Below are 12,916 nucleotides of genomic sequence, written 5' to 3'. Positions count from 1 at the left end.
TTACAGTCACTTCATTTATGCTCACCTCATCTCAGGGCATACATAACAAAACTTCAGCACTTGCATTACTAAGGAAAACTGATAGTTTAGATGCTGTGTAGTTGTCTGGAATCTCTAAGGTTTTATATTATTGATACTTGTGTTGAATTTCAAACTGTGCTTTGATAGATTAATGTCATCTGTAGATGGAAGCTAGTATACAGTAAGCATTGCAATCAAGTTATAACATTAAATATAAATATGATATTCATGTTATATCAATATAATGAAATTGTTATATAAATGTTATATATATTGTTAAATATTAAATAGTATTTTCAGAGTAGGCTATTGTTCAGTTTGCTGATGTTTAATCCTTATTGATTCAATTTGGTCACTATCCTTGCTGCTCAAAGTTTCAATCATGAAAAAACAATAATTTAAAGAAGTAAAAAGTGTTAATGCTCCACATTTTAAAAAGCAAAAAACTGTTCCCAAAAGACTGAGCAACATATCATTCCTAAAATGAAAATCTTCGTTTCTAAGTTTCTACTAAAGATTTTGTTGTGCTTTTAGAAGTATTTTGGCCTAAGAATTCTTCCATTTCCTCCCCCCTTCAGCTTCCTCATTAAGTCCTTTCACACAGCAGTTATGTTGTCAATACAGTTTCCCAAAGAAATTCTTTCCACCCAAGCACAGCTTAGAACACTGTTGAGAAATAGACAGATTGTACTCACCTACTTCACTCTGGACTTTTATTTAATGAGTTGTATGCCAAAAGAAGCACTTGCCATTTTCTATTTGATTTTATGTATCTGTAAATGTTATGTGGGACTGTTTTCCAAAATTGAGAAGAAGGTAGAAATGCTGTACAGAAAAAAAAAACCCTCTTATCTACTCAGTCTTGAAGAGTGAATTGCATATGTACATTGATAAGCCTTTGGTATAGTAGATGGCTTAGGGGAATCTAAAGCAAGTATTTTTCTTTTCTGTTGAAGCTTTAGTTTTCTCAAAAATACTAATATACTAAACAAATCCTTTTTTATAACCTTAGTAACTACAAAATTGATGTTTCTGAGTAATGAGAATGAGAAGTTTCACCATTTTTTGTAGAGTTCATGACATCACTTGGAGAAAGTGTAACATTTCTGTATGTTTTATTTTTCAAAGCTCTTTAACTAGATCTACTGAGTAACTTGTGAAAAAGTATCCTTAAATTTCTTTCTTACCTATGTCTACTAGGTCTACATGAAGTAGTTATACACACGGTTGGTACTGATATGTAAGTGTGAATAGTAGGCAGTTGACTATACTGTGTTCATGTGGAGCTGAATGGATACCTCATTTCAAACCGCATGAAATCATGTAAATTTCACATTCTAATAACAGATAGTTTCAAAATATTTTTCTACCTTTAAGAATTTATCTTAAAGTATAATCCAATAGAACTCAATCTGTGGAACCAAATCGTCTCATATACATGTCTAAGTCACTTCATGTTAAGATTCTCCACTGCACCTTGAAAAATGTAGATGTCCAATGAAGTAACAAAACATTGAGAACCTGCATTCTGTAGAAATCAATTAGTTTGATAGGTATATCATGCAGACATAATTTTCATAGTAAAAGACAGAATTTTTATTTCACATCATTCACATTTTCACATCACAACATCAGTTTAACATGTACTGTTATTACTTTTAAAATATATGCCATAATAATCTGTTCTACCACTTCACCTATGGTTAAGAAGTCTTATGATCTCTAGAGTATTACTTGTAGGGTTCATTTTTATTTTTATTTTTCTGTATCCCTTTGGATTATTAAAATTATCCTGGAAAATTTCTATATGGTTGACATTTCTCAAATTTTGTGATGTTGTAGCAGAAGATAGTACTGGAAATTCAATTTCAGACTTGTAATTTTTATAGTCACTGAACTTTTCTACATGTAGTTCACATTTGCTAAATTATTTTGTTTCTTACAGCTTTGTGCAGGCTTTATTGTTTTGTTTCTAAAACTAAGATAACTTTTTATTAGTAGGCATGCAAAAAAGTCACTATATATATAAAATTAATGGCACCTGTGATGCTGAATTTTTGATCCTACACAATAAGAGTAGATTTTATTTTTCAGAAATTGCCTCTCTTTTTGTAGACAAAATTGTCTAAAACCAAATATATCTATGTTGTTTGTATATGTATATTTTTTACCAAAGTACAAACAAAAAACCACATGAATGTGGAAGACAGGATGAAATATAGCTGAAAAATAACTTCTGCTATCCACACTGAAAAGCATAAAAATAATACAGAAAATACCAAATTATTTTAGAACTGCTAACATTTTTTTGTTGTTTACAAAACTGCAAAATATATGTCAGAAACATCCTTTCTTTAAGGATGAGAAACGAGTATTTGAAGAATATGTATATGGCAATGAAACTGGTTAAATGTGCATTTCTCTTTCTACATGTTGGAAAAGCAACTAACTTACCACAGAAGTGCTTCTCAAATTCTAGTACAAAAAACGTAAAAGAAAAACTGTAGAGGGATGGAATTACAAAACTTGACATTTTTGTATTCATTTTTAAATTTTGAGGTTTTTTTTCAATTAAGAGGAAAAAAATTGTTTGCATAATTAAACACGACTATTTTATAGCAGCTATAAATTTCTTCAGATACTTTTGTGATTCATAGTATTATCTAACATAATATGAATGAAAAAATAGCTATCTTAAGGCAATTAAGAGATGATAAAATTGAATTGTTTTTAATATTTTACCAATATTTGTCAGTGCTTTAGGTGAATTTTTTCATACCTTTTGTACCTGAAATGTAAAGTTCTTTAGCTCTAATTCTTCATAGCTTCCCTCATCACAATGTTCAAGCAGCATGTCACAGCAAACATGGAGGAAAGCATCTCTACAAGCATGCTAAAGAAAAGGAAATTAAATACTGCTGTTGTTAGTCATAGATACAGAGTAATCACTACAAATCTCCTTTCTCAGGACATGGAGTTGGTCAATGTTAGCAACTCTACAACTTTTAAAACAAAGTGTAAGAAACACGGAAAGTTAGTGGGTGGATAATTCCAGTTTTGAACTCCTTTGCAGGAACAAGAGTGTTAGCACTGTTAAAGGACTTCAGTAGTAATTTCCACACAGGTTGTGTGACAGCTCTATTTTTATGAACGTTTTTATGCATCTCATTTGAGCTGTATAATATTTAGTCTATTTTCAGTGTATATTTTCTATATAAGCTTTATAGAAAAGTTTTTTATATAAAGTTAAAAGTTTTGTTTTCTAAATAAACCATAAGGAAAAAAAATAATACTCATTTTGCTGTATGAGCACAGTCCCATTCATGCTGGTTGTTACCATTGCATTGAATAGAATTACAGAATAAGAGGTGTTCATCCTCATCTATAGAGCAGGAAGAAATAATTTAGGCTCTATAAACCGCCTAGAGATCCAAGAGTAGAAGAAGCAATAATCCTATGTATTTCTTAGTTCTGACATGGTTTGGATTATAATTAAAAAAGGAAAAAAAAAAGACAATATTAGTACTGTTCTCATTGGTAATGTTTATCTCTGAAGAGTTAAAATTTAAGGTACACTTATAGTTTAGGAATTCATGCCTTTTTTTCTCAGGAATATGATGAACTGGGGTAGCTCAAACCAGCACACAAGAAACTTTCTGTGGGGGAAAGAAGTATCCACATCAAAAGAGAAAAAAAATTGTTTCTGTTTACAAGGCATGTGTTTTCTTTGTATACTTTCCTTGTCACTGCTGGGCAAGAGAATGGATTTAGCTTTTTCTATTTGGCATTTTTATTTCCCCTTCCTCAGAGGCTATAGAAAACTTCTCTTTGGTGCAGCAAACACAGCCCAAACACCTGCACAGTCCTTCCTTTTCATGGTGAGGAGCCAGCCCCCAGCAGCTGCTGTCACCTCTATACAAGAGTGATGTGTAGAAGAGCAGCTGAAAACATGTTTCCTGGTGCATCATCTAGCAGGCAGAAAGAAGTCAGTGCTGACATTGCAACCATGGATGGAGGCAAAGGGCACAAGGAATGCAGTTTCCTCTTTGTAACACTTAATGTAACTACATAGATTACAAATGACACAGCTGACAAGTCTGTTACATGCTGGATAAATATCTAGAAAGCTGACCCATGAATTCAATATTAAAGAAAGTCCACTGGTTTTCAGGCTGCCAAAAAATCATCTTGAAGTTTTTTTATTATTGTGAGAAGAACAATTACACTCTGAATGTCTTCCTGACACTTGGGATCACATCTTTTCTTTTATTACATGGTCTTCAAAGTGAGGTATTAGATTTTGCAAGGCAGTTGTCTAATTATCTTCCTGTAAAGCACCAGCCTTTATGGTTGGCTGCGCTCTTTTCTGACATTGTAAAAGTTTTACAAGTAGTTCACACTAATATTGGTAGAAACTGGGTACATAGCTTGAGGACAGATTATAGTCTTCATCTTGTAGGATGTGAAAATAAATGAGACTTTGTTGTCAAAAGCTGAGCTTTTCTTTAAGTGTTAATATGTTTTGGCAAGACTTCAAAACTATATCTCACGTTGAGAGACACTCATCTTGCAACGTTAGATAAGAACATGCAAAATGCACCAACCATGAAGCAATTCATATCTCTTTTACAATAACTGCAATAACTGTCAATACAAAAAAAAAAAAAATCAAATGAATTCAGCATTTTTCTGTTAACAAAAAATGTTTACTCTTGAGAATAGCATTATCTGTCATCTATGCTGTACAGCTACCACTAAAAGTAAGTTACAACTGAATATTTTAAATAAAGTAGTTCAATACTTTATTTTTAAGAAAAAACAATAGATTATATGCCCAACAATTATAACTTCATTTTTCATAAAGATACAGTTGGGTAGCACTATAATAATATGGTACTATTTAAGGGGCAATGTATTTTTGTTATTCCAGCTTCCTTCGAAATCCGTGAGATTTATATGTTTTAAACATTATTTTGCAAAAAAATAAAAAAATAAAAATTGTGAAACAATTATATTAACTCGATGTATATAGGCCTCCAACCAGAATATTGTATGGGTTTCTGTATTAGATTCCAATCTTAGGGATCCATAAGGAAACAATAAATTCTGTGGAGATTGCTATCCCCAGGAGCAAAGAAATCATCATCTCTGACTCTGTTCCTTCTTTGTCAAGCAGATATTATTCTAAATTTCCGAACAACATATGTCAGCAAATCTGGCCAAGTTATATTTGAAGCAAGATCTATTTGTATCCATTATGTGACTACCTGGTTTATAATTGATTTAATTGCTGCGCTTCCCTTTGATCTTCTTTATGCTTTCAACGTCACTGTGGTAAGTACTTACTATAATCTTTTTTTATTATTTTATTTTATTTTATTTTATTTTAATTATTATTATTATTTTTTTTTCCAGAGCAGACTGTGTGTGTGTGTGTGTTTGTTTTTCTTCCTTTGTTTTTCAAATTTGGAGGCTAAAACTTAATGAACTAAATTATATTTCTATCTTCTGCAGTTTTGTAATATATTTTCATATATTGTTTACTGAAAGAAGAAATAACATTTATTTAGATGTTGGTTAAAAAATATTCAGAGATTGAGTGTTAAATTAGTCATCCATTGTTGTGAAAGACACAAAGTGATCATTTGTTATCATGAAAATAAATCATTTTTATGGCCAGTAAAATATATTTTTAAAATAAGCAAGGTATCTTCTTTCTCTTTACTGATGTGCAAAAATATGTCACGATTCCTAATTATTGTGTACTATACATATTACAGTCATCATTAACTTTGGCTTTGGTTTCAATTGAGCTATATTAGGCATTTAATGAGCAATTGCTTGAGCCACTTAGAAAATATTATAATGAATATTCTAATATTCTTATGATCTCTCTCGGATTTACTTACAGTAATTCAATAGTTTGTTGATGTACTTACAGTAAGTCAAAAGTTTTACCTCTGAAAGTTCTAGTAGCCTTAGTAGAGTAAAAATCTACTAAGCAAAAAAGAAACAATCAGAAAGTTTAATTTTGGAAAAAAAAATGTTGCCAAAGATTTCTCAGTTTGAAGAATTGTTCACACTGAGACAGGCTTTTGAACTGTGCACTTTCTAATTCTCAGGACTTAATATTTATTTATTTGTTTGTTTGTTTGTTTGTTTATTTATTTATTTATTATTTATTTGTGAATGGATGCATTTTGAATCATTTTCATTAAGAGTGAATTACATAAATTTGCATAGATGATAGGATAGGAAAACAAAACAAAAAAATAGAAAAATCAGGCAGCCTCCTATGTAAGGTATCTTGTTTTTTTTTTATTCATTCATTACCTCCACTGATTTCCCTTTTCACTCCTTTTCTTTAAAATAAAAATTATTTAAAACTTTTAAAATGTGGCAATTTATAATTTCATATTCTTCACTCCTCTTTTTTAAAAACAACTTAATCTATTTACATACAGTATTATCTCAGTTTGTATCTTGCATTAAAGCCAAATAGCCACCAAAATTCTTTTGGATTAATTTCCATTATGAATTTCTCATTGGATGAATAAAGTATGGACTTTTTATTCGAGGAGGAAAGGAAAAATTAAAAATGATTTTGTCGCTTTTTTGTTGTTGTTTGGGAAAACTGATATACTTTCTGTAATGACATCTGGAAAAAAAAAAGATATTATTCAATTATTATTTTTGCAAAATGTCATGGTATTTAATATATTACTCTCATTTGATTAGGACACATTTGCTCTCTACTTCATCTTTTAACATTTGTCAGTAATAAGGTGACTAATATGGCAACTAAGAATATCCAGGGGCACTAAATATTCTTCTCTTAGTTGTAGAAAGTTCTTTAGATAATTAAGGATAGGTTAAGTCCCAATACTGAGACCCAGGTAATAAACAATATATAGCTGTGTTGATCTAGAAATCAGCATTGACTGACATACATAGCTCAGTGTATGCTTCAAGAGTTAAATATCCTGTTGAATTTTTCCTAGGTATGGTCTGTTTCCTTTATTTGCATGCTTTATTTGCAATGATGAACATCAACTATTTTGAGAGTGGGGCAAATTGTTAATCACATTCCCTGGTTTTTAGACTTCATTGATTTAACAAGCCATTTCCTCACATTTTCTCAGATTTTCACTCAATTAACACTCAGATGTTGCCTTGACAGAGCAGCGAGAGAAAAGGCATCAGGGAGCATCTTACTCCTTTGCTGTTCAAGTCCATGCAAAAAGACCAACTTTTTTAGGGATGCTTTAAATTCTCCAAGCTAGGTAGAGTTCCGTAAATACTTAAGTATATATGGCATAGATGTATCCTCTTTTCCTTGAAGATTTGTGAAGTTAGAGTGTGATAAAAGTGAAGTCTGTTGCCATCCTTGAAGATAGAAGAGAAACCATAAGAACTGTACCTACTGCCTTTACACCTTACAGGAATCCTGCACTATCACTGATCAGTAAACCTTCAGAGACTTCAGGAACCTTCATTCCTAGCCTCAGCTAAATGATGGGATGCCAGCTCCTCCCATCCCTGTGTTCGTTGGATAGAAGGGATCCTTTCAATCATGGAAATGTATGAAATGCTGCTGAAGTAAAAAACATGCTATTAATAATAGAATAATAGAATCATACAATGTCCTGAGCTGGAAAGTACCCACAAAGGTCATAAACTCCAACTCATGGTTCCATATGAGATCACTCAAAATTCAAACCATACTTCTGAGAACATAATCTTTGAATTCTTCTTTGAACTCTGGCAGGCTTGTTCCTGTGAATCTCTTTCATAGGAAGCCTGTATTCCTGATTTAATTTGGTTCTGTCAGCGTGTCTAGTAGCGGTATAGAGCAAGAAAGTAATTTGTTTAGGAAAGCCTGATAACCAAACAGACAGAAAAGATTAAAGACCACTCGTACATAAATGTATCACATTTCTTTATTATTTCCTTTTTTCATTTTTGGAATAGGAGATGATGGTTCCAAGTAGACAACTCCCTTCCTAGTTCATAGCAACTTTATTTCTCAACACTTCTCATTATCACAGAATCCCATTATTAATGTTTTGTTGGTTTTAGAAAAAATTCTGACTGTCATTTTGACAGAAAAAGGTTAACCTACCTAGTCAAAAAGGATTAAACAAATGGAAAATGTACATGGCTGTGAGGACAGAGCAAAATCTACACAGACACAAATATGAGTGCTGACTCTTCATTTTGTCTGTCTAAATTTATGACAAAGAAAGCTGACTGATGGCATTTGAGGTCTTCCAGTGACAGATTAGGCACAACAGCAGCAGAATTTTTGGCATGACTAATGAGGAAATTCATTGCAATTATGCATGATTAATTACATCTGTGTACAAATTTTGAGCTAATTATTTTGAAATGAGGCACTCTTTAGGCATTAGTATAAAATGTCTCCACTTTAAAAGATATTCATATCTGATTTGCTGTCTACATATCTAGAAGTGTTTTTTTAACTTAAAAAAAAAAGGTTATAATTTAGTCACAGGTAATGATAGTTGAGTGCATTCACTGTTTTAATAGTCCTTTTGATATTTCTTATTTATAGAAAGCTAGTTATTCTCACCTCAGATATTATTATTTGTTTGTGGTGTGACAGAGTGTAGGCTCATATGTAATGATGAGAGTTCCAATCTGAAGGCCGCAGCACATATATACCATCTATATATTTGTCTGTATGTTAACTGAAACACCTGTGAGTGTCACTTATGAAGAAGGACCCTTTCTGGTAGGAGTACAAGGGACAGAGCCATATTTGGCTAAAAAAAACTAATGAGAGAGATACAAATTTAGATGACAAAGATCTGGGGGGAATATTTTGCCACAGAAGTAGTCAGTTACTATGATAAGCATGACATTCAATTATAATAATTACTTTTAATTGTAATAGAATTATTATTAATAAAAACAAGCCAATTCCCACAAATATATTAAAGCCTTCTGCCCCAAACTTGTAAATATTCTTCTGCACATATATAACTAATTTCACTGACTAGTAGTAAGATGAAGAAAGAATAACAAAAAGTACCTATAATTTTTTGTGTGCTATCTCACAGCTATGAAATTCAAAGTAATTTAATCTTGTCACCGGTTTGCGGGACAGTTCGACCCGGTACCGTGACAATTGAGGCAGGGGACCCACGGGCCCACACCCCGGGGAAGGGGAAGGGGAAAGGGAAAAAGGAGAAGGGAGATGGGCCCAGGAACAAAACAGTGGCAACGATCTGAGGAGGAAAGCTAATTTACTAAATAAGATATCAGAAAGGAAAATAACACAATATAATATAATATAATTGGAATTGAGGCAAATGAATCAAATAAAATGAGCAAGAGAGAGAGTGTCCGATAAACCGAAGGCCTTACGCTAACGCTGAAGGCGGACGGCTGCAACAAACACCCACTGCCGAGCTCGGTCCCGAAGGGAAGAGAGAGTCCCGTGACTGCAGACAGTTTTTATCTTTCCCTCTGAGCGTAAACACGTAAGAACGCAAAGCATCGCGAAGTCCTCTGGGGAATGGAGTTCTTCTTCTCTTCTGAGACAGGCATACCTGGAACTATCGATGGTCCACGGAGCTGGAACATTAACTCTTTAACTCTAAATGCACTACATGATGTTATGATGTGGAATACCAGTACCAAAAATCATAAAACCATGACAAATCTGTTGATTCATTTCCCCATATTATATCTGTGGCAATGGCAGTTAAGCCTATTTAATTTTTGAAAAATAAATTAAGAACATTTTTGATCCTTGTCTGCATAGTTTTTTGCTAACACTTGCAAACAGCTAAAATGTAAGCCAAGGAAATCTCATGGAAACATCAGTCTTTGCTCACCTCTCTGCTTTCTTTCTCTGAAAAACATCTGGTTTATCTTCTTTCCTCTTCCTAGTTTAATAATTAAGCTGGCTTTATCTTACACATAGTTGAGTTCTGCTTACTGTTTGGCTGTTAGGGAAAACTCAAAATCATTATATAAATTATTGTATTGAAGTTATATGAATCTTGGTCAATCTGACGATTTTGTTTATTTTCTGGAGCAGTGAAAGATCTGTTTTAGTACAAGTGTGTTTTTTTGTTTTGTTTTGTTTTGTTTTGTTTTTAAGAAATCAAGAAGACCTTACCTTAAATAGTCAGAAGGAAAAATCTCCCAATATTTCAAGTTTGCATGGTTAAATCAGAAGTAGTAAATATCCATGTACATGATAAAGATAAAAATTCAGATTTAGAAGGTAATATACTTTCATTGCAACAGAAATGTGCAATAGATGGCAAGAGCTGACAAGTTGTTGTTCTTGTTCTAGGTTTCCCTTGTCCACCTCTTAAAGACAGTAAGGTTGTTACGCCTCTTGCGTCTCCTTCAGAAGCTGGATCGTTACTCCCAGCACAGCACAATTGTTCTCACGCTTCTCATGTCCATGTTTGCCTTGCTTGCTCACTGGATGGCCTGCATTTGGTATGTCATTGGGAAAAGGGAGATGGAACAGAATAACCCCCTTACCTGGGACATAGGTAAGTTTTTTCTACTATATGCATTAATAAATGTATACATGTGTACATATACATATATTGGTGTGTAAACATATAGAAATATATGTATAAACCATTCAGTGCTTCCTGGGTTTTTTTAACCATATACGATTACTTGATGTTGGTTGAAGAGAAAATGAATTGCTTAAATCCCATAATTTTAACTACCAATCAAGAAAAGGATGGAAAATTGCATAAAAAATTTTTGACTCGGTATCATGTCATATAAATACAATGCAATTTATGTTTCTGAGGATTTTGCAAATTTTTTTCTAAGAAATCTTTAAATTTAAAACTAAGAAGCAAATTTCTCTCTACTTAGATAAGAAGGAACAATTTTTCCTTAATCTCTAAATGCCATGCATTTAAATATCTATCTTTCTTTGTCATAGTTTTAATTGATTGATTTTAAGTGTAGAGGAATAATGGGAGAGGGAGCCCTCTTCTTCTTCTTCTTCTTCTTCTTCTTCCCTTCCCTTCCCTTCCCTTCCCTTCCCTTCCCTTCCCTTCCCTTCCCTTCCCTTCCCTTCCCTTCCCTTCCCTTCCCTTCCCTTCCCTTCCCTTCCCTTCCCTTCCCTTCCCTTCCCTTCCCTTCCCTTCCCTTCCCTTCCCTTCCCTTCCCTTCCCTACTTTTCTTCATTTGTAACATTTAATATCTGTTTTAAACTTCCACTGAAAGAAACTCTTCTAACTGAAGAGATTGGTGCTCTGAATTATAGCTCAATCTGAAAAAGAATGCTAAAATTAAAAGAAAATTCAGAATGAAAACAATGAAACTTTTACAGTTGTATCTATGTTTGGGAAATCAAGAAACTAGATAGAAAAGGGCTAGACAAGCAGTACTGAAGTGAAGACAAGAAAGTTCATCTTCTTTTTGCAAATTAGAAATTTCTGAGCAGAGAGATTCCCTTGAGCTTACTTATTATTCTTTATTATACAGTGAAACAGATAGATCCTGAAAAGCCTCTCCCACTGGAAATATTTTTTAGCTTATTTCAATCTTTGTTATTTTTACATAGAAGACAAGATGTTTGACCATGTAGAGATGGTATTGGAGCTTTCAAGTATGATCCAACATTAAGTTTCCACTTCAGATTCCCTTATGGTTTCTTTGAATATTCAGTATCCATATTACTCTTTAGATTTGAAACCTTTCAGGTTATTTCTAAAGATTGTTACTTCTGAAGGTTGCGTCCAGCTGTGTTGGTACAATGGGAAAACAATGAACAGTGTATAGGAGCCATGAGTTCTGGCATGCTGCTAAACATGTGTTACCAACTAGTGCAGATGATAACACTCCACATCTTCTCATGCAAGTAATTTGGCTTTACTGTAGGGATGAATATCTTTTACTGTCTTTCTCAGATGGCACATCAATAATAGACATATCTTTTTCTCCCTTTCTGGTTCTTCGTGCTTTATCTTTTTCATTTTACTTACATTTACCTTTCACTTAAAGACCATAATGTGATAACAGAATCAGGAGGGGAAGCAAGATGAGGAATAAAATTAAATTGATGAAGAAAGTCCTGCTAGTTTTCTTTATGCTGTTAAATACTAAAGACACACTTCAATTATGTATAAATAATTTAAATGATATAAGATAGCTGTGAGCAGGAAAGAGTGCCTAAACTGTCTGATGGTGAGTCAGAGTTTACAAGCAGGAAAAAGAATTGTTGAAATGATGTAAACACCTCTGACCTAAGGCTCAATGAGGCACATTTGACTGCAGTATTTCCTATTCTTTTTTCATTTAGATTCTTTCTTTTCTCTTAAATCCATTAAGTATCATCTAATAAAGATAAATATGAAGGGAAAGCGACAAATATGTTAAAAATCCTGAACACAGATGAGGTGAGGATGCTGTGTCAGGAAGAGGAAAAGAAAGAAGAACCAATAAATACTCCTCTCCAGTTTGCCCATAAGTTACTTAAAAGTTTGTGAAATCCTTTTATTCTTCTAGTTGGTTGTTTATTTCTCCTTCCCATTATGAACCACATTTGTGAACTGCTGAACTCCTCACACAGTACAAACCTTTCAAAGAAAAGACTACAGCTGTAGGGGAGGATGCACAAAGAAATCCCACTGTGCAGAAATTGGGCAAATGCTGATAACTGAAGAAAACAAATCTAGAAATAATAGTAATAAAAATGAAAGTCTTTCTGGTGAGAATTAGCTGTTAAAAAAACATTAACAGCTTATGTAGGCCACAAATGATAGCCCATTTTAAAGTGTCTGTTGCAGTCCCATTGTTGAGGATGGGCTGCATCCTCACTCCACAGGTGGGACTGCTGGCAGCACTCCCCATGTAGCTGCTCCCTGTTCCCTGAGCTCTTCAT

General features: G+C 33.2%; 1 protein-coding gene across 1 annotated transcript in view; it reads left to right on the top strand.

The window, feature by feature from the left end:
* The window catches only part of KCNH8 (potassium voltage-gated channel subfamily H member 8), a 157,532-nt gene that overhangs the window by 90,355 nt on the left and 54,261 nt on the right, over positions 1-12,916 (top strand). The window contains exons 6-7 of the mRNA XM_065752947.1: positions 5,198-5,355; positions 10,352-10,559. Of these exons, the coding sequence (XP_065609019.1) occupies positions 5,198-5,355; positions 10,352-10,559 (366 nt within the window). The remainder of the gene's footprint in view (positions 1-5,197; positions 5,356-10,351; positions 10,560-12,916) is intronic.

Source organism: Cyrtonyx montezumae, unplaced genomic scaffold (assembly GCF_038088225.1).
Source record: "Cyrtonyx montezumae isolate F1298 unplaced genomic scaffold, pur_monq_1.0 scaffold_8, whole genome shotgun sequence".
Classification (NCBI taxonomy): Eukaryota; Metazoa; Chordata; class Aves; order Galliformes; family Odontophoridae; genus Cyrtonyx; species Cyrtonyx montezumae.
This window is presented reverse-complemented; position numbering and strand designations above follow the sequence as displayed.